The sequence below is a fragment of the Ranitomeya variabilis genome, chromosome 4 (assembly GCF_051348905.1).
Source record: "Ranitomeya variabilis isolate aRanVar5 chromosome 4, aRanVar5.hap1, whole genome shotgun sequence".
NCBI classification, from domain to species: domain Eukaryota; kingdom Metazoa; phylum Chordata; class Amphibia; order Anura; family Dendrobatidae; genus Ranitomeya; species Ranitomeya variabilis.
The window spans coordinates 317,959,395-317,986,547 of NC_135235.1; the positions used below are offsets into that span (position 1 = coordinate 317,959,395).

A 27,153-nucleotide genomic window follows, 5' to 3' on the forward strand; every position below is an offset into this window, starting at 1 on the left:
TCCACACAGGGTTTTGTATTGCTTTGTTTTCCAAGTTGTTTTTTTCCACATTTTTTGTGACATTGCAACCAAACGATATCTGTCCTCAATATGAAAGCTAAAGCAGTCATTGCATTTTTAGGACTTTTTAATGTGATACTTGGTGTATTTTTAACTTCTCAGGTGGTTTAAAGTGAAAAGCTGATTACAGCAGAGCGGGAAGATGAGAAGCCGTTGCCCTGACAGCACCGCTCAGACTGGGAATTATCGATCCAGCACTGCAGTGCGCTCCTCCCGCCAGCAGATGGCGGCGTAGCGACACACCGGAGGGACGGGCTGTCTATGTGGAGTCACAGTGGACGAGTTCGGTGCACGGTGGATGGGAAATGAGGATGATGAGGGCAGCTGGAGACGGATGAGCCCGGACTCTCGTGGCCTGGGACTCGGTGTATGTGTATATACAGCCGGCAGGTATACAGGGGTGCACAGCTGGGGTGAGGCCACCATGTTTGTTTATATTGTGTCAGGTCATCCACACATAGCTTCCAGTGATGTCACTACAACCCCCATCCTCTCCTGCTGCACCTTATATGGGGCCATACCTATATATAGAGGTATGGCCTTATATATGTGCATCCCTACCCTTTACACAGCTCGCACCGCTGGGGGTTGTTGTCCTGCAGCTGATGATGACCCCTGACATGTCTGAGCACAAATTACTGAGACCCGCAATGTGAGTGCTTCAAAATATCCACAACGCAAGTCCTAGAAAGTTGTGATAGATGATATCTGACGCCCCATAGAGAGGGAAGTATTCTAGACAGTGCTGTCCTGTAGAGAGGGCCTCCCCGTAGTCAGTGCCGCCCCGTAGAGAGGGCCTCCCCGTAGTCAGTGCCGCCCCGTAGAGAGGGCCTCCCCGTAGTCAGTGCCGCCCCGTAGAGAGGGCCTCCCCGTAGTCAGTGCCGCCCCGTAGAGAGGGCCTCCCCGTAGTCAGTGCCGCCCCGTAGAGAGGGCCTCCCCGTAGTCAGTGCCGCCCCGTAGAGAGGGCCTCCCCGTAGTCAGTGCCGCCCCGTAGAGAGGGCCTCCCCGTAGTCAGTGCCGCCCCGTAGAGAGGGCCTCCCCGTAGTCAGTGCCGCCCCGTAGAGAGGGCCTCCCCGTAGTCAGTGCCGCCCCGTAGAGAGGGCCTCCCCGTAGTCAGTGCCGCCCCGTGGAGAGGGCCTCCCCGTAGTCAGTGCCGCCCCGTGGAGAGGGCCTCCCCGTAGTCAGTGCCGCCCCGTGGAGAGTGCCTCCCCATAGAAGGTGCCGCCCCGTGGAGAGTGCCTCCCCATAGAAGGTGCCGCCCCGTGGAGAGTGCCTCCCCATAGAAGGTGCCGCCCCGTGGAGAGTGCCTCCCCATAGAAGGTGCCGCCCCGTGGAGAGTGCCTCCCCATAGAAGGTGCCGCCCCGTGGAGAGTGCCTCCCCATAGAAGGTGCCGCCCCGTGGAGAGTGCCTCCCCATAGAAGGTGCCGCCCCGTGGAGAGTGCCTCCCCATAGAAGGTGCCGCCCCGTGGAGAGTGCCTCCCCAGAGAAGGTGCCGCCCCGTGGAGAGTGCCTCCCCATTGAAGATGCCGCCCCGTGGAGAATGCCGCCCCATGGAGAGTGCCTCCCCAGAGAAGATGCAGCCCCATGGAGAATGACTCCCCGTGAAGAGTGCCTCCCCAGAGAAGGTGCCGCCCCGTGAAGTGTCTCTCCATATATAGTGCAGCGCATTGCAAGTGACGCCCTACAGGGAGCGACAATTCTGTTGAGTCTTGGCAGCTTGAAACCTCATCTATCCTGAGGGTCATGGACGTAGGGTAGCATGGCCCCAGTGAAGTTGGACAGTGCAGTAACCTCCATGTTCTTGAATGATGGGTCAGTTCACCACTGTTATACAAAAAGGAACCTATAGGTGGGATCCCTGTGTGTCAGACATTTATGAAACCCTATAAGGCTTCTCATATAGGAGTCACATAGCGTTTCTCGGACGGTGTAGAAATGTGCCGTGACCAGCGTGGATCGGGGACATGTTCTTTTCTTATTTCTTACTGTCATGTTGGTGTCTGTCTTGTAATCTCCAGGTAAGATCCGCACCTGAAAGGAACGAAATGGTGCGATCATGTTCTGCGGCTAATTGTGTCAACCGCCAAACAGTGCAGACCAAGCGCAAAGGAATAACCTTCCACCGGTAAGTGGTGTGGACCCCTGTACTCCTGGGGTAGGCGGGCTTCAGGGCAGTGCGGAGGGCTGAATCTGATGATAGGACTTGAGACCCGTCGATCACTTACTGTTCCTGTGAGTAACAATGGAATCACACAACCTGATCTACAGTGAGAAGTCTCAGAAATCTGCTCATTGAGGCGACTTTTTTTGCTTCATAGGGGAGCATCGAGGTTGCACAGGACTGCGATCGGGACCCCCGGGTGATCGCACTACATCAATCATTCATCCCTCCCTTTGTGAAATAGGTTGGGTGTGCTGCGTTAATATCGGGGGGTCCTGCATTTCAGGCCTTTCTGTATTGTTTTATGTGATAATACTTACTGAAAACTAGAGCTATTTAACCAATTCAGGACTGGACACCATTTATGTGTTGCATGCGCTGGATTAACAGCTAGATGTTTTCTTATTTGTTGAGCTACTGATGTGATTTCTGGTGTTTGTTTTGGGATCAATTTGAACATTTTGGGGAAACACATAAGTGTTAAAAAAAATTCCTTATTTTTGAGATAGGAGCAGTGTTCATGCGAAAGGACACTACTATATGTACTGTAACTGGTGCTTCCAAAAAAGCAGGCCTGTAAGGCTTTGTTCACACGTTGTTTTCTTGCTGTGTGTTTTTTTTTTTTTTTTTGCAGCCAAAACCTGATCTCTTGTCTGTTTAAAAAAAAAAAAAAGCTGGAGCCAAAACTCAGGTTTTGCTCTTTTTGCTGCGTTTTTCAGTATCCCAAAGTTTAGCCTTGCTTCCACCTTGCAAGCAGGACCAATGCAAGGTGTTAGGTCTTCAATACAACACGTATGTGAAGCCATAAAATATTTTTCAAAACAAGGGTAATTTGATAAAACTTTTTCCTCTAAATATTTTAATGTCTGAAAAAATAGTGACTATTCTAAACAAAAAGGCTGGATTCATGTATGAAACTGCTCAGTGAACTAAGGGTATATGAGTTCATGATAAAATACACAATTGCAAATGTAAAAACGGCACAGGGGGCGGGACGTTGAATTGGTCAGGCATTGATAGGGTTATGAGTTGATAGGCATCGTTCACTTTAACACATTGATACAGCAATGAGTTTGTAGAGTATTGTTCACTTTGACACATTGGTCCAGGGCATTGTTCACTTTCACACATTGGTAAACCATTGTATCCTTTTACATATTGGTAGGGCATTTTATACTTTTACACATTAGTAGGGCATTGATCACTTTTATACATTGGTAGAGCATTGTTTACTTTCACACGTTGGTAGGGCATTGTTTACTTCCCACGTTGGTAGGGCATTGTTTACTTCCCACGTTGGTAGGGCATTGTTTACTTCTCACGTTGGTAGGGCATTGTTTACTTCACACGTTGGTAGGGCATTGTTTACTTCACACGTTGGTAGGGCATTGTTTACTTCACACGTTGGTAGGGCATTGTTTACTTCTCACGTTGGTAGGGCATTGTTTACTTCACACGTTGGAAAGGCATTGTTTACTTCACACGTTGGTAGGGCATTGTTTACTTCACATGTTGGTAGGGCATTGTTTACTTCACACGTTGGTAGGGCATTGTTTACTTCTCACGTTGGTAGGGCATTGTTTACTTCACACGTTGGTAGGGCATTGTTTACTTCTCACGTTGGTAGGGCATTGTTTACTTCCCACGTTGGTAGGGCATTGTTTACTTCACACGTTGGTAGGGCATTGTTTACTTCTCACGTTGGTAGGGCATTGTTTACTTCACACGTTGGTAGGGCATTGTTTACTTCACACGTTGGTAGGGCATTGTTTACTTCTCACGTTGGTAGGGCATTGTTTACTTCTCACGTTGGTAGGGCATTGTTTACTTCACACGTTGGTAGGGCATTGTTTACTTCACACGTTGGTAGGGCATTGTTTACTTCTCACGTTGGTAGGGCATTGTTTACTTCACACGTTGGTAGGGCATTGTTTACTTCTCACGTTGGTAGGGCATTGTTTACTTCTCACGTTGGTAGGGCATTGTTTACTTCACACGTTGGTAGGGCATTGTTTACTTCACACGTTGGTAGGGCATTGTTTACTTCTCACGTTGGTAGGGCATTGTTTACTTTACACGTTGGTAGGGTATTGTTTACTTTCACACCATTGGAAGGGCATTGAGTTAGTCAGGCATTGTTTAACACATATGACTAATTTAATTAAACTACAAATACTGTACTAGCTCTTTGCTTATGTGAAAATGTCATGACATTATGGTTTAAATGTGGGAAAATTAAAATAAAATAAACGGGTTTCAGATCTTGCAATACCTGTGTTCCGTTCACCAAAAACACTTCAGAAACTGATAGCAGTGTTTTTCTGCGTTTTTGCACTCATGCGTTGCTTTCTGCGGGTGAAAAAATGTTGAAAAAAAAAAACTGAAAAACTTGACATGCTTCTGTTCTTAAAAGCATAGCAGTTTTCCAGTTCAATCAGGAAAATTAAAACAAGTGTGTGCATGAGATTTCTGTAAAAAGCAGCTTTTAATTTGCAGAATAAAGCAACAAAAACGCACCATGTGAACGTAGCCTTAGGGTGACTTTTGTAAAGGTTTATGTGGTCTTTTAAGCCATATTCACAAGTGGATCCAGAGGAATAGGGATTATAAAGAAGTCACTTGTCCCCACTGGATCTATGTGCAATAAGCCTCTGCATATGAACACACTTTCTGGATAGACCCAACATCGATGTCTTCCTACCGGTATGCTAGTGATTGTGTGACCACCAGGACCCTTAGGGGCAGTTGGGGATAACGGGTTCCTAGGAAAGCTCGGTTGTCTTTGCTGTCTGATGTGCCTTCACTTTCTTGCAAAATATTTTGTGACCGTTTTTTTGCAAACCAGATTTCCAAAAGAAGAGTCTCGGAGGACCCTGTGGGTGTCTGCGGTGTCTCACTCCCACACGGCTGTCGGCAGTGACTGGACCCCGTCAGTTCACAGTTGCTTGTGTTCGCAGCACTTCCACGATAAACAGTTTGATCGAACTGGACAGACCGTGCGACTCAGGGACTCTGCGGTCCCCGTAATCTTCTCAACTCTCGACTTCTCAAAGGTGAGACTATATCTCATTCTTGAAGGGTTATTTTCACCTCTGAAGATGGGTGTAACTGGAAAAAAGTAAAACTTTCCAATCTGCTATTTATTAAAATTTGAATGGCTTTCCTAATATCACTGCTTTTTCCTTTTTATTATTTTCATCTCGTTGCCTAGGGGACCGGCCACCTCTGTGGTCTAGAGCACAGAGTTTACAAGCTGTTTTCTATTGAGCTCGTAAGCACTGCTCTGGTGCTGGCCAGGATCGCTGTAGCGCACTGTTAGCGCTTGATCTCGGCCAACTTCAGCCCCACAGCACAAGGCTGCCTCATATAGGAACATCAAAAGTGCAAATATCAGAACTGCAACATGGTGGTGATCCTGAAGAAAGAAGATGGATCGACCTCCTTAACCCTTTCACGCCACGACCATTTTCATTTTTTCCTCCCCTTTCAGGTGCCATAACTTTTTTATTTTTCTGTCAATATAGCCATATGAGGGCTTGTTTTTTGCAGGACTAGTGGTACAATTGAATGACACCATTCCTTCTACCACATACTGTACTGGAAAAAGGAAATGTAATCACAAGTGTGTTGAAATTGGAAAAAAAAAAGGTACAATTCCACAATTTTATTTTTTTTATTTACCATGCTCACTATATGGTAAAACTGACCTGGCAATATGATTCCCCAGGTCACTGTGGGTACACAAATACCAAGCATGTATAGTTTATTTTTTTTATTTAAGTGGTGAAAAAAAAATTCCAAAATGTGTATGAAAAAAAGTTTTTGTTGCCATTTTCCAAGACCCATAGTGTCTGCTGGGTTTGTGCAAAGAGGCACAAAAGTCTAGTGTCTCTCTGAAGATTTTTGTGGGACTCCAAATGTTGGTCCTTTTCAGGGACCCATTGCTGATATCTGTATCGGGACTTCAACAAGAAGCAATAGATTGACCCTTTTTTTTCCACTGCTGCCCAAAAATGTTTTGAGATTTCTTCATATTTTAAGACATTTTTTTTCTGTGTTAAAAACAACATATTTTGGACATGGGCCGAGTCTTTTACCAGCTACCGTATATTTCTACCTTCATTATGACTCTGTTAGGAAAATGTGCGAATCACTGGCCATGTCCCCTTCCTTTTTTACAAGTAGTAACTCTTATGTTTAATTAAATATTTCATTTAGTATTTTATATTTCTTCAGGTCTCTCCCGGGTCCACGTTATTTTTATTTGCCTAATCATATTTTTACCTTTTTGGGTTTTTTTTCCCCTGTGTGGTTAAAATAAGAGGTAGATGATGCCATTGGTGGGATCTCCTTCCATTCTGCTTAGCACAAGCCCAATAAAAGAATCCAATAAACATAGACTATTGGTCACTGCTTTGTATGTTTTTGTAAAAACCTGATAACGGATTTCTTACTGTTTCCAAAATCTCTCTGTTTTGGGGTCTAGATGCCGCGTCACTGCTCTGCCCTCGGATGCACCACTCGAGATTCTCAACTGACGAGAGACAACAACATCTCTTTCCACAGGTCTGCGCTAACTACTTATTTTATGATAACGGAAAACCTCTTTAGGGGCGCACTGGGGTTAAGAAGGAATCAAGCAAAGCATCTTAAAGGGGTTCACTGATACTTGTATATTCCTAACCTGTGGGAGACCATGGAAAATCAACTACTATTGTGTGACAAAATGTGGATGTGTCACATACGGGTTCACCTATTAAATTTCACCCTCTATGCTTAACCCCTTCCAGACATTTGCTGTACATATACCTCATGGAAGGAAGAACTTCCTGACTAATGAAGTATATATATGTCATAGCGATCGTCTACATACAGGAGTTGTGCACGGGCGATCGCCACTGGGTGTTTAGCAAACATCACAGCTGATACCCGGTTCACACTTCCAGGAGCGCATGCGCTACCTCTGGCAGCCATTTTTCCGTAGTGAAAAGGATGGGAAGTGCCACTTTCTACATTTTGTGAAAGCCTGGGGCCTCCAAACACCCCCTCTTCCCAGCCCGGGGCCCACAGCATTGCCCCACTCCTGTTGCCGCCAGCTTACTGCAGCAGTGAACCTTCCTCCTGGAACCCTGCCCCCCCCCCCCCCTCCGATTACTGTAAAGCGGGCTATAAGATGCACCACCATTTAAATGTTTCTTTTCTAATTTCCTCCCCATCTTATAGTCTGCAAAATAATGTAAATGTAGTATTGCTGTAATCATACTGACCCGAAGAATAAAACTGCCTTATCAATTTTACGATACCCAAAACCAATTCTTCACCTCCTGTTGATTTGTTCATTCTGCCTCCCAAAGATTTCAGTAAGGCTCGGCTCACATTTAACCTGTGCTCTACAGCTGAGCATGTACACCGAGGTTTCCATGTAAATCTCTAAAATACGTGATTCAGACCGAACCCCCGGCGGAAGATTTCCTATAATGAGGAGGATGAAGGCACTGTGGATGCCGTATGGCCGCTTATGATCCGGCGGTTTCTCTCTTTTTAGGCGTGCATAAAAGGGCGGTATGCCACATTTTGTGCTACTCTGAAAAAAGAACAACACTGATCAGAGGCCAGACTCTGCTGCCTCATTATAGTGAATGGATTCCTTGGGGTATTGTCTCAATCGCGTCACTCAAGAGACTTACGGTAGATGGAAACCCCAAAGTAAGTGCTCAGCGTAGAGTGCCGGATAAATGTGATCCCCAGTGTTATGTAAAATGTTCCCAATAAAAGCTTCAACTCTGCAAAAAAAAAGTCCCCACTCAGGTCCGTCATCTGTTAACGGAAGTATAAGGGGTTTCCATGTTACTGATAGTACAGTGGCACTGGAAAAGCTCTATGGCTCCTCACCTCCCAAAAGAAATCCATCAAATTCTGCGCTCCCAAATCCAAATGCCCCCTCCCTTCTGAGCCTCAGTATGCCTAATCCACATATAGCGTCCACATGTTTGGCATTTCTGTAGTGATGAGAGCCCGCCTAATTTATAGATGCGTAAACATGACCTAGGCATAATGTACAGGCACTATAAGGTACTGGTCACTACAATGGCAGATTTGCAATTTTCGCTCGGCAACATCCACTACTCCTTGTTTATGGAAACTATCCATGGAGTCAAATCATCACTACACCTGTAGATAAATTCCCAAAGGGGTATAATTTACATAATGGGGTCACTTGAGGGGGGGATTCTGCTCTTCTAGCACTTAAGGGCTCTGTATATGGAGTCTGCAAATTATTCTAGGAAAATTTGTGCTCCTGGAGGCAAATAGCCCTCCGTCCCTCCCGAGTCTCGCTGTTTGGCTAAGCGGTAATGTAGCCACATATGGGGTACTTCTACTTTCAGCTGAAATTGTGTGACCAATTTTTTTGCCATTTTTTTTACTCATTACTCCATATGTGTTATGTCGTCCCCTCTCGATTCCAGACATTTTTGCGTTCAAAAAGTCGAACAGTGTTCCTTCTCTTGAGTCTTGCCATTCGCCCAAACAGTAGTTTTCCCCCACATATGGGGTATCTGCGTACTCAGGAGAAATTGCACAACAAATTTTGGGGTCGATTTTCTCCTGTAACACTTGTGGCTAAAGTTAAATTTTTGTGGGAAAAAAGTAAAATGTTCATTTTTTTCCTTCCACACCGCATTAATTCCTGTGAGGCCCCTGAAAGGTTAATAAACTTCTTGAATATGGTTTTGCAGAGTTTCAGGGGTGTAGTTTTTAGAATCGTGTCACTTTTGGATATTTTCTGTCTTACAGACCCATCAAAGTCACTTCAAATGTAATGTGGTCCCTAGAAAAAATTGTTTTGTAAATTTTGTTGGATAAGGGAGAAATCGCTGATCAACTTTTAACCCTTCTAACTTCCTAACAAAAAAAATCATATTTCAAAAATGATGCAGATGTAAAGTAGACATGTGGGAAATGTTATTTATTAACTACTTTGTGTGACATAACTCTCTGATTTAAGGACATAAAAATTGCAAAATGTTTTCCGATATTTTTACGAATAAATGCAAGTCATAGCAAAGAATTTTTACCACTATCATGAAGTACAATATGTCATGAAAAAATTATCTCCGAATCAGAGTTATTACCCCATAAAGTGACACTGGTGAGAATTAAAAATAGCCTGTCATGAAGGTGAAAACAGGCTCAGGGGGTTGAAGGGAACCTGTCAGCAGAAAAACGCTATTAATCTGCAGATTAGTAGTGTTAGTAACCTACCTGGTGCCATCGTATAATTTTCTACCTGCAGGGTTCAACTAACTTTATTCTCCCTGGCAGTGTACCGGTATCAGTCATAGGGGCGGGGCCCTGGCGGATTCAGTCACCGCTCTGAGTATACAGAGTGACGGCTGTAACAGTGTCCCTGGCTCTGATTGATACTGTTGTTGCATTGGGTCCAGTTGTCAGTCAGGGCTGCGTGCGCGGTTACAGCTGCCATTTTGTATAGTGAGTGCAGTGATTGAACCAGGACCGCCACCGTGACTGATACCGGAATGCTGCTGGGGGAAATAAAAGTTAATTTTCGACTATGTGCAGGCGCCGGGCAGGTTAGTAATTTTATTAACCTGTAGATTAACCCCGTATCTGCAGGTTAAAGGGAATCTGTCACCCCAAAATTTGCCTATAAGCTGTGGCCACCGGCATCGGGGGCTTCTCTACAGCATTCTGTAATACTGTAGATAAGCCCCCGATGTATCCTGCAAGATAAGAAAAACAGGTGAGCTTATACTCACCCAGGGGCGGACCCAGTTCGGGTCTGATGGGTGTCGCAGTCCGGTCCGGCACCTCCCATGTTCATACGATGACGTCCTCTTCTTTTCTTTCTGCCGCTGCTCCGATGCAGGTGTACTTTGTCAGCCCTGTTGAAGGCAGCGTAAAGTACTGCAGTGCGCAGGCATCGGGAAAGGTCAGAGAGGCCCAGCACCTGCGCACTGCAGTACTTTGCTCTGCCCTCAACAGGACAGACAAAGTACGCCTGCGCCGGAGCCGCAGCGTGAAGAAAAGAAGAGGACGTCATCGTATGAAGATAGGAGGCCCTGGACAGCAACACCCATCGGACCTGGACCACCCCTGGTTGAGTATAATATAACCTGTGTTCTTACCTTGCAGGATACATCGGGGGCTTATCTACAGCATTACAGAATGCTGTAGATAAGCCCCTGATGCCGGTGGCCGCAGCTTATAGGCGAATTTTGGGGTGACAGATTCCATTTAACTTTTTTTCTAGTGGCATGTTCCCTTTAAATGGGGGAAAATGCACACTAAGTTCCAACAGTATAAAGCACGTTTTATAGTTTATGCTGCATTTTTACTATATGTGAATGGGGTAACCCATTGCACATGTACTGTACTTTGTTGTGGATTTGCTGTGTCTGAACTCTCTCCTAGCCAAAAGTACTTATCTTCTATTGTTGTGGAAGGAATGCCAAGAAATCCCCAAAACCTCTGTTTGAAGGGTTGTGCACACAAATGCCATGGCTTCCTTTTCCTAAGAAAACAGTCATGCCTGCTTGACTGTTTTATTCAATGGGACTGAGCTATAAAACAAGACAACAACCCGTGGGTAGGGGAGGAGGCGTTTCCAATACAAGAAAGCCATGATTTTTCAACCCTAGAAAATCCCTTTAACATTACCATGTATCATATATGTTTAATATCTGAATGTTTTTCTTTACTAAAAGGCTTCCAAAGAAGGACGACCCTAGAAGGAGCCTTTGGATTGCAAACTGCAGGAGAACAGACCCCAGCGGCAATGGGCTTTGGGACCCTTCTTCTGACTATGTTTACTTCTGCTCCAAGCACTTTGAGAAGAGCTGTTTTGAAGCTGTTGGCATTAGGTAGACTTATACTTATTCCCTTACATACGTTATGGAAGATATGTAACCCTTTCCACTCTGTGATACACTATTATGTCATGCACGGGTGGGTTGTAGCACTTGAAGACCTAGGTGTCAGTCAGAACATACATCTCATATCCTGCTGAAACCGCGAGCACCGATATTGGCCGTTTAACCCGCTAGATGCCGCAGTCATAATATATGTAAAAAACACTGCAATAGTCCTTTCTCACTTCTTAAAACTTTTATTATTGGGGGAAAAAATTATATATACACAAAATACTGCTCAGAAGTTTTGCTCCTGTTCATACAATGGTTTTCCTTCCTTTTGTCGGAATGTGCACATCGTGGATTCAGACTGAAGGCAGGAAAACCATGAATTATACATATGGAAAAAAAGGGGTAAAGAAACAAATGTGAAACAAACCAAAATACGTTCTAAACCTTGCTCTTTTATTTACATTACCTCTCTTTTAGGGTACCGTCACACAGTGCAATTTTGATCGCTACGACGGCACGATCCGTGACGTCGCAGCGATCGTATGATTATCGCTCCAGCGTCGTAGACTGCGGTCACACGTTGCAATCACGGCGCTGGAGCGATGCCGAAGTCCCCGGGTAACCAGGGTAAACATCGGGTAACTAAGCGCAGGGCCGCGCTTAGTAACCCGATGTTTACCGTGGTAACCAGCGTAAAAGTAAAAAAAAACAAACCGTACATGCTCACCATCTGATGTCCGTCCGGTCCCTTGCCGTCCGCTTCCTGCTCTGACAGATCCGGCCGTACAGTGAGAGCAGAGTGCAGCAGTGACGTCACCGCTGTGATCTGCTCTCACTTTCCGGCCGGCAGACAGTCAGAGCGGGAAGCGGACGGCAAGGGACCGGACGGACATCAGATGGTGAGCATGTACGGTTTTTTTTTTTTTTACTTTTACGCTGGTAACCACGGTAAACATCAGGTTACTAAGCGCGGCCCTGCGCTTAGTTACCCGATGTTTATCCTGGTTACCAGCGAACGCATCGCTGGATCGCTGTCACACACAACGATCCAGCGATGTCAGCGGGTGATCAAGCGACGAAAGAAAGTTCCAAACGATCTGCTACGACGTACGATTCTCAGCAGGATCCCTGATCGCTGCTGCGTGTCAGACACTGCGATATCGTAACGATATTACTAGAACGTCACGAATCGTACCGTCGTAGCGATCAAAATTGCACTGTGTGACGGTACCCTTAGTCTCATGATAGCTTTACACCCCCTTGGCATTCTCTCACGAAGCTTCATCAGGTGTCACCTAGAATTGCTTTCAATGAACAGATTTGACTCTCAGTGTTCTTTTGTGGAATCACCGGCCGTTAGAAAGTGTTAGCGGTCATCAGATGTGTTTTGCTGAGGCAGTGTTCTAATCCAGAATAGTTCAATAACCATTCAACTAAGCAAAGAGAAACAGTCCATCAGTACTTTAAGGGTATGTGCCCACGATCTGGAATAGCAGCATTTTGGACGCAGCTCACCTTCTCCGCGTTCTAGGTTACAAGAACAGTGGATGGGATTTATAGAAGTCCCATGCCCTCTGTCCTTCTATTTAACGCTGTGTAAACTCACCCGCACTGCGGGTCTACAAGCCGCAGCATGTAGTGATGAGCGAGTATGCTTGTCCGCCGAGTATTTTGGGCGTGCTCAGAGATTTAGTTTCTGTCGATACAGCTGTGTTGTGAATTTGCTTTTTGCTCCCTCTAGTGGTTACTAGTTTTTTGACTCTGGTTTTTCTGTCATTCCTTTTATCCGCACCTGGGTCGTTAGTTAGGGGTGTTGCTATATAAGCTCCCTGGACCTTCAGTTCTATGCCTGGCAACGTAGTTATCAGAGCTAGTCTGCTGTGCTCTTGTCTACTGATCCTGGTTCCAGTTATATCAGCTAAGTCTGCCTTTTGCTTTTTGCTATTTGTTTTGGTTTTGTATTTTTGTCCAGCTTGTTCCAAATCTATATCCTGACCTTTGCTGGAAGCTCTAGGGGGGCTGGTGTTCTCCCCCCGGACCGTTAGACGGTTCGGGGGTTCTTGAATTTCCAGTGTGGATTTTGATAGGGTTTTTGTTGACCATATAAGTTACCTTTCTTTATTCTGCTATTAGTAAGCGGGCCTCTCTGTGCTAAACCTGGTTCATTTCTGTGTTTGTCATTTCCTCTTACCTCACCGTCATTATTTGTGGGGGGCTTCTATCCAGCTTTGGGGTCCCCTTCTCTGGAGGCAAGAAAGGTCTTTGTTTTCCTCTACTAGGGGTAGCTAGATTCTCCGGCTGGCGCGTGTCATCTAGAATCAACGTAGGAATGATCCCCGGCTACTTCTAGTGTTGGCGTTAGGAGTAGATATATGGTCAACCCAGTTACCACTGCCCTATGAGCTGGATTTTTGTATTCTGCAGACTTCCACGTTCCTCTGAGACCCTCGCCATTGGGGTCACAACACAGCTGCATGATTTGCAGCTGCTAGACAACCTGAACACATGCAGGGATTGCCTGTTTGTTAGGGAATCCCCACATGTATTCAGGCTGTCCAGCAACTGCAAATCATGCAGTAATACTGGCATCACTGGTGACATTATACACAGGAGCTCTGTATGTAGTGTCAGTGTACAGGTAATACAATGATCACCAGTGACATTATAAACATGAGCTCTGTATATAATGTCAGTGTACAGGTAATACAGTGATCACCAGTGACTTTATAAACCGGAGCTCTGATTATAGTGTCAGTGTACAGGTAATACAGTGATCACCAGTGACATTATAAACAGGAGCTCTGTATATAGTGTTAATGTACAGGTAATACAATGATCACCAGTGACATAAACAGGAGCTCTGTATATGATGTCAGTGTAAGGTAATACAGTGACCACCAGTGACATACACAGGAGCTCATTATATAGTGTATAGTGTACAGATAATACAGTGATCACCAGTGACATTATACACTTGAGCTTTGTATATTGTGCCAGTGTACAGGTTATACAGTGATCACTGTTGACATACACAGGAACTCAGTATATAGTGTTAGTGTCGGTGCACATGATCAGTAAGGCTACGTTCACATTTGCGTTGTGCGCCGCAGCGTCGGCGACGCAACGCACAACGCAAATGTAAACGCATGCACAACGCAGCGTTTTGTGATGCATGCGTCCACTTTTGCATGGTTTTGGGAGCAGAAAAAACTGCAACTTGCTGCGTCCTCTGCGCCCTGACGCATGCACCACAGTGACGCATGCGTCACAAAACGCAAGTGCAACGCATGTCCATGCGCCCCCATGTTAAATATAGGGGCGCATGACGCATGCAGCGACGCTGCAGCACCCGACGCGGCGCAGAACGTGAATGTGAACGTAGCCTAATTGCTGCAGGTTGGACGCTGCGTACTTGCGCAGCGTCCAACCCACAGCGTCCAGATGTTACAGCATAGTGGATGGGATTTCATGAAATCCCATCCCACTATGTGTGCACAGACGCCTGCGGATCACCCGTGAAGACGGACATGCGGCGCGTCTTTCCAGACCGCAGAATGTCTATTTATCTTGCGGACACACGAGCCTCCGCAAGATAACTTTCACCCTACAGTGTATTGGACGTGGTAAATCTGCACGGTTCTATTGAACCCATTCTACGCCCGAGTGCCGATCATTTTTATTAGTGAATCTCTTGCTCTTATTCTCTCATTCCTGTGCAACACTGTGGTTATATTATAGATAGTATATAGAGTAAGTGTACAAGTAACACACTGACTTACCAGTGACGTCTTTAGTTGAAGTTCGTCATCTTTGCTTTTCTTCTTCATCCAGTGTAGACCGCCATCACTTCTTCCAGCACTGCTCTCGGTCCTCTCGCGCTCTGTCTCGGTCCTCTCGCGCTCTGTCTCGGTCCTCTCGCGCTCTGTCTCGGTCCTCTCGCGCTCTGTCTCGGTCCTCTCGCGCTCTGTCTCGGTCCTCTCGCGCTCTGTCTCGGTCCTCTCGCGCTCTGTCTCGGTCCTCTCGCGCTCTGTCTCGGTCCTCTCGCGCTCTGTCTCGGTCCTCTCGCGCTCTGTCTCGGTCCTCTCGCGCTCTGTCTCGGTCCTCTCGCGCTCTCTCCCTCATTCGCAACACTGCAGTTATATTATAGATAGTGTATAGGATGAGTGTACAGGTAACACACTCACCAATGACGTCTCTAGTTGAAGATACTCATCTTCGCTTTGCTTCTTCTACCATCGCAGACCGCCATCGTTTCTACCAGTCAGAACTCGTCTCTGCAGAAAATAAGTCATCTAGAGCACTGCTTGCAGAGCACATTTTCGAATTTTTTCCCAACTTCTACACCACACCAGATGAAGAAAAAAGCGACCGTGTTGCTCTGAACAGTAACAGCACCTCCCCCACTGAAAACAGTATCCTCAAAAATAAAATGCATCACAGCAGTAATAATATCCAGAATTAACCCCTACAGTGAATGTCCTGCATCCTGGCACCTTCCTGTAATAACTTCCCCCATCCTAGCTCCCCCATGTGGTTCATTCCTATCATGGCCCCATATGTTTTCCCATCCTGCCTCCATATGTTCTCACATCCTGGCCTCATATGTCATCCTATCCTGGCTCTATATGTCCTCCCATCATGCCCCCCATATGACTCCATCCTGCCCTCCACGTAAGTCTCCATCCTGCCCTCCACGTAAGTCTCCATCCTGCCCTCCACGTATGTCTCCATCCTGCCCTCCACGTATGTCTCCATCCTGCCCTCCACGTATGTCTCCATCCTGCCCTCCACGTATGTCTCCATCCTGCCCTCCACGTATGTCTCCATCCTGCCCCCCACGTAAGTCTCCATCCTGCCCTCCACGTATGTCTCCATCCTGCCCTCCATGTATGTCTCCATCCTGCCCCCATATGTCTCCCCATATTGTGAATTTCAGAACAAAAAAAAAGTTTCTGCTTTCCTTACCTGTTTCGCAGGCCAGCGGCATCCTCTTCCTTCAACCATTTGAGGATGCATGACAGTAGCGTCATACACCGGCGACATGCGAGCCTAGGTCTGCTGCCGTCTTCTGATTGGCTGGCAGCTCCTATTGAAGTGCAGGAAGTGAGTCATGCACGGCAAAAGATTTCAACCGAACGTGCGTCCTTGGATTCATGTTCAGTTACTGAGCGAGCAGCCGAAACCTGCGGAATGTGCACTCCATAATTCAAAATCTTTCTTGAGCTTTAGCACTTCAGTGCCTCTGCAAACTGAAATAGTTTTGGGGGAAAAACTAATAAAAAATATGCCCCTAAATCTATCATCCACTGATACCTCTCGTTAAAGTACTGGACCTATTGTAATTTTCTTCTTGAGCTCCACGGTTCAAGGATTGCAGTGGAAACTGACACCGGAGCACGTACGGCAGGGTGTTATGTACCGAGTAATGTTATTTCTATTGTTTTCTGTATTACAGCGGCTACCATCGTCTGAAGGAAGAGGCCGTGCCAACAATATTTACACCATCTGCAAAACTGCACAGAACTGCAAAACTCAGAGCTCAGAAAAAGAAAAGCTTCAAGGTGACCAAAGCAAAAGTAAAAAGGAAAAAGTGAGTGTGAAATGCTCATGTAGAGCAGCGTCTTGTGGAGAGGACAGAGGAGTTGGTTCCTATGGCGTTGTTGTGATGATCATGGGCTCTCCATACACTGACCTCCGGTTGAGCTTGCAGTATAAAGCATGGAGGAGAGACTGAAAGCAGATGAGTTTCAGGATATATTTGACAATATCACAGGGTTCCTTTAACCATTTACCCCTTTTGGTTTTAGCATCTGAATGCTGGTGCTTTTAGTAAAAGTCCCCCATAGTCAGCTGATAGTCAGTGGCACTGCATTAGGAGAAACCCTTTAATCGTGGCCACTTACATGTCTTGTGATGTGGGAGTTTATTTTATAATCCATGAGTATCATTCAGTAGTATTCATTAACCGTTATTTCTTCGATAGGGAGTTCCTGGTAAATGATACTACAGCCCCACCAGAGAGAGCAGATCGTTCCGACAACCAGTGTTTTGATAGCGGGAGGTATGACAATGTACCCACGCCAGATCTGGTCAACTTCCATGGACTATGCCCTGAAAACATTGATATTCCAGGAGATGCCGCTCCGGCTGAAGGAGCCTTGGCCACCACAGTGGACCACCAGATGCATCCAGAAGCTGCACTTGAGGACATAGAGGTTGCATCGGTAATGAATGGACCACTGTCAGACTTAGAACTGTCTCATGTACGAGAGGGAATGTCCTCTGAAATGTCTTTAAACACAGACCCAAGTGAACCCTCGGGACAGGTGGACAGAACACCTCGGCCTGTGTCTCCCTCCACGTACATGATGCGTATCCCACAGCCACCGGGAGCTTACATACAAAACGAGCATAGTTACCACGTGGGGAACGCTCTCCTATGGAAGAGAAGAGCGGAGGCAGCGCTGGAGGCTCTCAGTAAAGTCCAGAGGCAGCTGGAGGCTTGTAGGAGACGTGAACAACGGCTCCGTCTACGTATCTCTTCTTTACAGCAGGAACACATGCGGGAGCGGCGTGCACAGTCCGACGTCCGAGAAAAGCTGAAGGAGCATCTTCAAGTGTTTGAGCTCCAGCTCATCAATGACTTTGTGTAGAATGGTGGCCCCAGAGTTGGGACAATGAAGGCCTATCATTGAAAAGTATTGCGAACTCTCACCAGACTTTGTTTCAATTCCTCATTGCCATTACGATCCCTGGTTGCTGTCATGGGATGAACATATTTAATGAGTTCAGTGGCTGAAAATCCATGCTGGCCTTAACTCAAGGCAACCCAGAGCCTCATCTCCCAGCGTGATGGCTCTTACCGACACTGATATAGTGTCAAAGGCGTCAAAAGAAATTCAGCCTTTGGATTAAATCTAGATTGCTTGACAGTAAGGAGAGATCTTGATGAGGAATTGAAGCACAAGGTATTAGAAAGTTACCCAGCTTTTCATTACAGCAATGATTAGGCTTTATGTCACATAATCCCTGGTGAGCACCACAAGATGTGGGTCTTCTTGGTGGTACTTTACTAACTGTTGCCAAAACTGTAATTGCTTCTGTTTCCCTGGGTCTGCTGTGTTCCCTCGCCAGTTATCTCTGCACTTTTTGTTCTTTCTGAAGTCTTTGTTGGCCACCCTGGTGAAGTTAATATAGATAACATATGTCTACAATGATTTGGCCTGCGTGATGTATCTTCCCTGGGGACGATATGTCATTACATAAAGGGGTGCACAGAGGAGAATTGTGGAACCCAAGCAGGTAAGTGGATGGTACCTTTTCTGTCTTTGTAGTTTGGGCTGCTTTTAGGCTACGTTCCCACAATGAGATTTTGATGTTTCAGATTTTCTGCACCTATTAGGTTGCTTGCGTTTTTTAATAGCCTTTTTTACAGTTTTTTTTTTCTGCTGCATTTTTGTTTTTTTGATAGGTCGTGCTTTACTTAAAGCTGCTTTGTTTTCGATACTTTGGTATTTGACTGTGAAAACTTTCATGATACAGACATGTATGGATTATATCAGTTTTTAGAGTGGAAACGCACTAAAAACGTGTGCGTTTTTTACCTCCAGATTTTCCGCATTCCATGCAATTCTATGGGGAAAATCTGCACATAAAACTCCATGTACCCACAAGAGAAATTGACATGTTGCGGATTTAAAACACGCACCGCAGGTCAGTTTATGCAGCATAAAATAAAAAGAAAAGTACAGTGGGCAGGAGATTTCTATAAATCCCATCCACATTCCTGGAACTGTAAGATGCTACATTGTTTTCACAGCAAAAATACGCAGTCAAAAACTTGCCGTAAACTTATTGTGGGAACGTATCACAATACACAAAGAGGTAGCAGTAAACAACCTATGACAACAGCAGGAAATAAACTAATCATAATTTATCCTACAAATCTCCCACTGTCTTGGTGCTTTAGTGGTCCCCAGCAGTCCTACATCTGTGATGTCAGATACATAGTGACCGCTGCAGCTAATCACTGGTTTGATGTATAGCCTGCAAGACAGGCAGAGACCATCAGACCTGCTACCCTGGATCGGTGGCAGATTCTGAGAGGTGAATGGTTATTTTATTATCACATTGCCTGCTGTTATAGCAGTTACATAAAATACTGCAAAACCCCTTTTAAATCTGTTGTCCCCCAAAAACAAATTATAAAAGGAAGCACTAGTATTTATATTAAAATTTATATTAAAAAGAAAAGTAAACCAGCTCCCCTTGTAGCTCCAGTGCAGGCCACTAAGGGGTATCAATTAAAAATCACTCAAAAATTGAGCTTGGTTTGAGTTGGAATACATGCAGCACATAAACACAAGTTCACATTGGCCATAAAAGATACAAAACCTGCAAGAAACAAAATGAGCAAAAACCCTGCTGTAACTATATAAGTAAAACGCAAAAGTGCATTTAAATAACACAGAGTTCTCGGTAATACTGTTTTTGATCAAAAATAGCATAAAAGCCATCCCACCATCGACAAGGTGACTCTGATCAGGACGGTCCTACACTGTCTAGTATTAAAAACCTTACAATGTGTCAAAGTTGACCTCAGTGTGTGAATAAGGGAAGACAAAAGGACTGAGTCTCCAGTGGACACCAGTCCGGGGAAGCCTTTAAATGTGTTTTCCAGCTCAGGAAAGGGAGGCCACACCCGGCTTGCACAGATGCAAAAATTCAATGAAAAAACACAAGCTGCGTGTGGCCTCCCTTTCCTGAGCTGGAAATCACATTTAAAGGCTTCCCCAGACTGGTGTCCACAGGTTGTGCCCTCTCCTTTTGTCTGCCCTTGTTCACACATTGAGGCCAAATCTGACACATAAGATTTTTAATACTAGACAGTGTAGGACCATCCCGATAAGGGTCACCTTGTCGATGGTGGGATGGCTTTTATGCTATTTTTTATAAAAAACCGTATTACTAAGAACCCTGTGTTATTTAAACCTAGAACGCATGACGTTAAAAATATACATATTAACGTATTGGGGGTCTTTTAGGCCCCCATGCACATAATGTAGAAAAACACACTTAAATAACTTGCACAAGTTTATTTCAAAATTGCTCAATAAAATATGAATAGTGGACAAAATTTTAATTATAACTTTTCACAGAAAACACCCAAAAATCATTTTTTTCCCAAATGTCACACAAAGACATGAAAACACACAAAAACGCATAGAAATCTATAGCAAACTAGCTGCAGCTACATTTTTATTCTAACTTTCTTTTCTATTATATTAGTCTTCCAAACAATTCTGACATGTTATTTTTTCAGAAGTGTGTTCTTTGCAAACAGTTTCCTTACAAGTGGAACAATATCGCTCAGTTTTCCTCTCTGTTTCTTGGACACATGAAACAACGCTTTCGTTTTCTTTCTCCTGGCTCTGGAATAATCTGAAACTGTACGCCACACCGTTTCATTGCTTCTTTAGTTTGCTTTGGCAAGCATTTCAAGTTGCTTCGCTCTATCATGTGAGGCATTACAAGTTCATGACAAAGGTCCTTCAAGAATATGCGTCTCCTGTCCTTCCTCTGTGCATGAAATTCCGGATGAGTTTCTGTATAAATAATGAATGAATTTAGGGCTGCTACATCAAGCATATTTGAAAATAATACTACAGGCCATCGTTTTGTTTGCCTCTTACACGAATATTCTCCCACCATCTCATCCATTTTATCTACACCTCCTTTTGTTGCATTGTAATGCAGGATGATTTCTGGTTTCAATTTTTTGTCATTGCTGTCAACACTGCAATCGTGATGCATGGTACTGAGTAAAATTACAGATTTCTCCTTCTTCGCCTTGTAAGATACCAAAGTCGCTTTGTTATTGAATCCAAAGACACTCTCATAAAGTGCTCGCTGACGATTGTGTTTCAGTAATGCTGGAATTTCTCGTCTGTTTTGCTTTATAGTACCAACAAGTGTAATAGCTTTTGCAAGCAGAAAATTGCCTAGTTCAACATTGGTGAAATAATTGTCCATGGTAATGTTTCTACCTGAATTGAATATTGGAACAGCAAGAGTTTTGACTATTTCAGACCCCAGATCCCACTATTTCAGACCCCAGACAGCTCATTACTGTGTTCCGAAGGACCTGAGGTGATCATGGCCTTATCACTCCCTCCAAAAATCACATGACATCCTCACATGTTATTATCCACACCCTGGCCCCTCCACCAGCATTACTGAGTACAAATAAAGTAACTTGAGACACAAACACTACTGAGAACATGATAAAAATAGCGGGGGCCTAAAAGGCCCCTAATTCGTACAGATGTAGGTTTCACCAAACAAGCATTGTTACACCATAATGCCTATGAAAAAAATTATATGAACAACTGGATATTATCAACAACGACATACTTGAGGAATACCTGGAGTTTCAAAATTCTAACTAAAGTAATTTTGCAGATAATAGCAAAAATGTAAGCATGGGGGCCTAAAAGGCCCCCAATATGCGTTCTAGGGTTAAATGCACTTTTGCTTTTTACTTATTTAGTTACAGCAGGGATTTTGCTCATTTTGTTTCTTGTAGGTTTTGGGGGTTTCAATTAAGCCAGGAAGTGATGACATCCTGTTCTTTGTTCATCTACTGTAAGTGCTAAGGCCTGTGATTGGCTGCAGCGGTCTGGTAACTGTAACGGGACAGATAAAATGTGCATAAGATGATGTCCTGTTATGTGAATGAATTACACAACATCAACACTTCCTGGCATACCAGAGACCACCAGAGCACTGCACTGAAGCAATGGAGGTTAACGCTGGTATTGTACCTCATTTTATTTTAGAAACATGATTTTGTAATATGAACAATCCATTTAACTAGGCCTCTGGGGACTAGACTAGTTTAGTTTTTTTTGCAAAATGATCTGCTAAATGGAACTGTCAATTTAGGGGAGGTTGTTAGTAGCCCACCACCATGACATTCATGTGCCCTTAGCTAAGGCAGAAAATCCATTTAACGCTACTTCTCGCTGACATTCCCTTACCCTGCATACAATACTCTGCTACATGTTCTACCTTGTTTTCTTGATGGAAAGGGTGTATACTTAGTTGACATCTCGTGGGACAACCATTATTTAAGGATGTTTTTTTCATTTTGTAAATGTCTGATTCTATAATTAAAACTTATCTTTTGTGTTCTCTGCCTTCCCATCTTTTTCAATCTTCGCATTGAATAAAAGCAATGTGTCCCCTATAGTGGCCCCTTTTTTTTTTTTTATTAGGGCTGCTACATCAGCTTCCAAGCTTTGATTGGCAGGGTCTGGGACAGAGGTAAATGCACATGCCCGCAGAGAAGGCTTTGAAGGAAAGTCCAGTTAAATTGCAAGTAGAGATTTCACATACTGCGCTCCACAAGAAACAAATTTTAATATCTTTGCAATGGAGCTTTGTAGCACAAAAAGAGCTGCACAATCGAAAGCTCAGGCAGAAAAGTACATCTGCACAGGAGCGCAATGCCGGGAACACTGGATGACGTAGGGACACGTCACCCACACGAAGCAAGAAGAAGCACAGCAACGCAAGGAAGGAGGCGCCGGACCAAGACCAACGACACCCCTTGGACCGGATCCCGCCCCCCAGGTAAGTATAATAAAATGTCTTTTCCTTGTCTTGCAGGTTGGGTTTGAAGTAAACCTGTCAGCAGGAATGTGCACAGTAACCTACAGACAGTGTCTGGTTGGGGCCATTACACTGATTTAAAATGATACCAGGGTCAATTAAATCCGTCTTGTGGTTGTTTTTTCATCTTTATTTTCAGTTTTGAGTTAATCATATGCTCGTGCTCCGGGGCGGCCTGTGGGGGGGTCTTAATGTGGTGGTCTGATTAGGTATTGATGTGTATGGCTACTGACAGGTCCCTCGGTCACCGGCCCCCTAGTTTACATAAAGAATAATTTATATACGGCCTGTGGGGGGTCTTCATGTGGTGGTCTGATTACTGATTAGGTATTCATCTGTATGGCCTCTCACTGGTCACTGATACCTCAGTTACCTGCCCCCTAGTTTGCATAAATAATGTTGTATATATTTAAAGGGAATCTGTCACTCCAAAATTCACCTATAACCTAAGGCCACCGGCATCAGGGCTTGTAACCTGCAAGATAAGAAAAACAGGTTATATTATACTCACCCAGGGGCGGTCCCGGTTCGGTTTGTGTCAGATGGGTGTCCCGGCCCGGCGCCTCCCATCTTCATACGATGTTGTCCTCTTCTTTGCTTCCTCCTGCGCAGGCGTACTTTATCTGCAGCAAAGTACTGCAGTGCGCAGGCGGTGGGAAAGGTCAGAGAGGCCCTGTGCACTGCAGTACTTTACGCTGCCCTCAACAGGGCAAATCAGTACGCCTGCGCAGCAGCCGCGGCAGGAAGAAAAGAAGAGGACGTCATCATATGAACATGGGATGTGCCGGACCCACACCGTGACGCCCATTGGACCCGAACTGGGACCGCCCCTGGGTGAGAAGAAAAGCACGTTATAATCTTGCAGGATACATCGGGGGCTTATCTACAGCATTACGGAATTTTGGGGTGACAGATTCCCATTAAAATCCCCTTCTGCAGGCTCGTGGCGGCGCCTGCGCTGCAATATGATCTCATCCATATTGTGCATTTAATTTTTGCTTTTGATGGTATCCATGAATTCCTAAAAAAAAATCAGTTTGAAAATGGTGCCGGTAGCACCTGTGCAGTAGCAGCTATCAGTGATCCAATGGCTGCTTCTGCGTAGGCAGCGCCATCTTGCTAGAGAAAAAAAAATTGTCTCCACTAAGTTGGTGCCACCGTGCTTGCTCAGTAGCATCTATTGGCGATCCGATAGATGCTACTGCGGCGGCTTCTTGGAAGAGGCAATTTTTTTTTTTTTTCTCTAGCAAGATGGCAGCGCCTGCGCAGTAGCAGTAAATCGCTGATGGATGCTACTGCACAGGTGCGGCTGGCACCATTTTCAAACTGTCTTTTTTTTTTTTCAATTTATGGATAACCTCAAAAACAATTATTAAATGTACAATATGGATGCAATCATGGTACAGCGCAGGCATTGATGCCTGCCTTCAGAACATGATAGATAGATAGATAGATAGATAGATAGATAGATAGATACACATATATATATATATATATATATATATATATAGATAGATACATAGATATATAATAAATAAATATATATAGAGAGAGAGAGACATATACACACACACTCTCTTATTATTCTTCATGTAAACTAGGGGGCAGGTCACTGAGGGATCGGTGACCTGTCAGTAGCCATACACATGAATACCTAATCAGACCACCACATGAAGACAGACCCCCCCACCCACCCACACAGGCCGCCCCGGGGCATGGGCATATCATTAACTGAAAACTGAACATAAAGATTAAACAACAACCACAAGACGAATTTCATCAACCCAGGTATTGTAATCCGTATAACGGTGCCCACCTGACACTGTTGTAGAGAACGCAGGAGTGCTCGGCCAAACAAATGCTTCTTTGAGAGAATTGGATGAGATGGTTGTTGGGCCCCAACCATCGTTCACCTGACAGCCATCAAATGTGTATGGCGGGTTTTACATATAAATACTTTAGTGTCAGAAAATTAACAACTTCTTATACTTTCAATTTGTTCTTTGTCCATTGCTGACATTATAATCTATTGGAATCTAGGAAATTACAGATCCATTTACAATGCAAGATTATCATGAACGAGTGTTCCTAATAGAGAAGAGTGAATTTGTCCGGGTCCTATAGCGCTTACCGAATAAGCTGCAGAGGGAACCCGGATACCTGGATCGCTCCCGATAATCAGGCATCCGGCGCCGCAGTTACATGTGTCTTGGCTATTTCACAGGCACAACAAACAGGCTCTCCATGCATGTGTTGTGACAGTCACACAGCCACAACACATACAGCTGCGGTGCCGAACGTCTGATTATCGCAGCGCTCCAGGTATGCGGATTCCCTCTGCAGCTTATTTGGTAAGCGCTATAGCTTGCCGAATAAGTAGGGACCCGAACATATTTGCTCATCTCCAGTTCCTAGAAGCATAAACAGGCTACTAACAAACAGGCAAAATTCCCATTTATTGGAGGAAATTTTTTTGTGCTGCGCTAAATATCATGCTTGGCAGTAAACAGGCCTCGTACTGTCGAGAGCAATAGCAGCTCATGTGTGCTAAGTTATCTATTACAGATGGCTCCGTGCACATTGGTAAGAGCGGTTTGCCTATGTAAACAGGCTATTGAAGGAATGCCAACCAGAAAATACGGTGACTGATCATTGCTCATTTACTCCCGATGGTCGGTTCTTGTAATTGCTGATCAGCGCTCAGTTACTCCTGATGGTCAGTTCTTGTAGTTGCTGATCAGCTCTGTTACTCCCTATGGTCAGTTCTTGTAATTGCTGATCAGTGCTCAGTTATTCCCGATGCTCGGTTCTTGTAATTGCTGATCATTGCTCATTTACTCCCGATGGTCGGTTCTTGTAATTGCTGATCAGTGCTCAGTTACTCCTGATGGTCAGTTCTTGCAATTACTGATCAGCTCTGTTACTCCCTATGGTCTGTTCTTGGAATTGCTGATCAGTCCTCAGTTACTCCTGATGGTCAGTTCTTGCAATTGCTGATCAGCTCTTACATACTACGTGGCTGTGCAATATACTACGTGGCTGTGCAATATACTACGTGGCTGTGCAATATACTACGTGCTCTGTGCTATATACTATGTGCTCTGTGCTATATACTACGTGCTCTGTGCTATATACTACGTGCGCTGTGCAATATACTCCGTGGCTGTGCAATATACTCCGTGGCTGTGCAATATACTACGTGGCTGTGCAATATACTACGTGGCTGTGCAATATACTATGTGGCTGTGCAATATACTACGTGGCTGTGCAATATACTACGTGGCTGTGCAATATACTACGTCGGTTGTGTTATATACTACGTGACTGTGCAATATAGTACGTGGCCTGTGCTATATACTACCTACATATTCTAGAATACCCGATACGTTAGAATCGGGCTACCATCTAGTTCTGTTATAAAACAAACAAAAACTGTTGTACTCACCTTCCCTGGGTTCACCGCTGAGCGCTGAGTCTCTGCCATTGTGGTCAGTGTCTGTTATTATCTGTTCTCACCCCAAGACCTCAGCAGCCAAATGGTGAGTTCAGTGTCTCGGAGCGGGGTGTTCTGTCTACATGAGCTGAGCGGCTGAGATTAGATATCGGCTGCAGTGCTATCTGCGTGCAGCCAATAACTGACACCATGAGCAGCTATGGAGACGCACTGGTGGATCAAAGGACAGTGAGTAGTCCACAGTTTGTTTGCTTTTTGTTTTGTTTTTTAAACAGGCAAGGGTCTGGAATTGTTAGAACATGTATCAGTGCATGTGTACTTGGTACTTACAGATTTTGGATATTTTACCATACTATTGCATTATAAAGAAGATATCCGTGTACTTGCTATAGCCATCTACTTTTTGTTACGTTTGCTTTTTACCCTTCGCCACGACAGCACCCCACATGAGAGAGGGATCCACCCATAGGAACAGGAAACCTACAGAATAAAAGGAGGTGGTCCCCTCTCCTCCTCAGTTTAGGTTTCCTGTTCCTATAGGAATCCGAAGTACCGCAGTCCAAGAGGATTCCTGGGCCATGCACCCGCCTGCGTCGGTTCTGTGGGAACGGCAGGGGCTGCGGTTCCAGAAGCAGCGGCGGGGGAGCCCCTGCTTGCAGCCTCCCCCCTCGTCTGGCCAGCCATCCATGGTCCGGGTCTGGTCACCGCTGGTCCGCCCGGCTCCATGAGGACGCGCGCTACAGTGGCCGGCTTAATATCCACAGCCGCCGCATGGTGCAGAGAGCGGCGCGTCTAACCCGGAAGTCGCCGGAGCACTTCCGGGTTGGGTCCGGGGAGGCAGGAGATTCGGCGCCAGTTTTAAAAAAGCGGCGCTGACGTCGGACCGGTGTGTATGAGATGGCTTCACCGGCCGACGAAGCAC

The 27,153-nt window shown here is 45.1% G+C and overlaps 1 protein-coding gene across 3 annotated transcripts; it reads left to right on the forward strand.

Annotated features, from left to right (window-relative positions):
* The first annotated feature begins 225 nt into the window (after positions 1-225).
* Positions 226-18,318, forward strand: THAP7 (THAP domain containing 7). Of its 3 annotated transcripts, none has more exons than XM_077250443.1 (7): positions 226-427; positions 2,080-2,186; positions 5,068-5,275; positions 6,709-6,788; positions 10,949-11,104; positions 16,560-16,694; positions 17,088-18,318. In XM_077250443.1, exons 1-7 carry the CDS (start codon positions 359-361, stop codon positions 17,755-17,757), a joined length of 1,425 nt encoding a protein of 474 aa, XP_077106558.1. In that variant the 5' UTR covers positions 226-358; the 3' UTR covers positions 17,758-18,318. The 3 variants fall into 3 exon arrangements, with proteins under 3 accessions (XP_077106558.1, XP_077106559.1, XP_077106560.1); XM_077250444.1 differs by having other exon boundaries at positions 227-450; XM_077250445.1 differs by having other exon boundaries at positions 343-473.
* Positions 18,319-27,153: the final 8,835 nt, after the last annotated feature.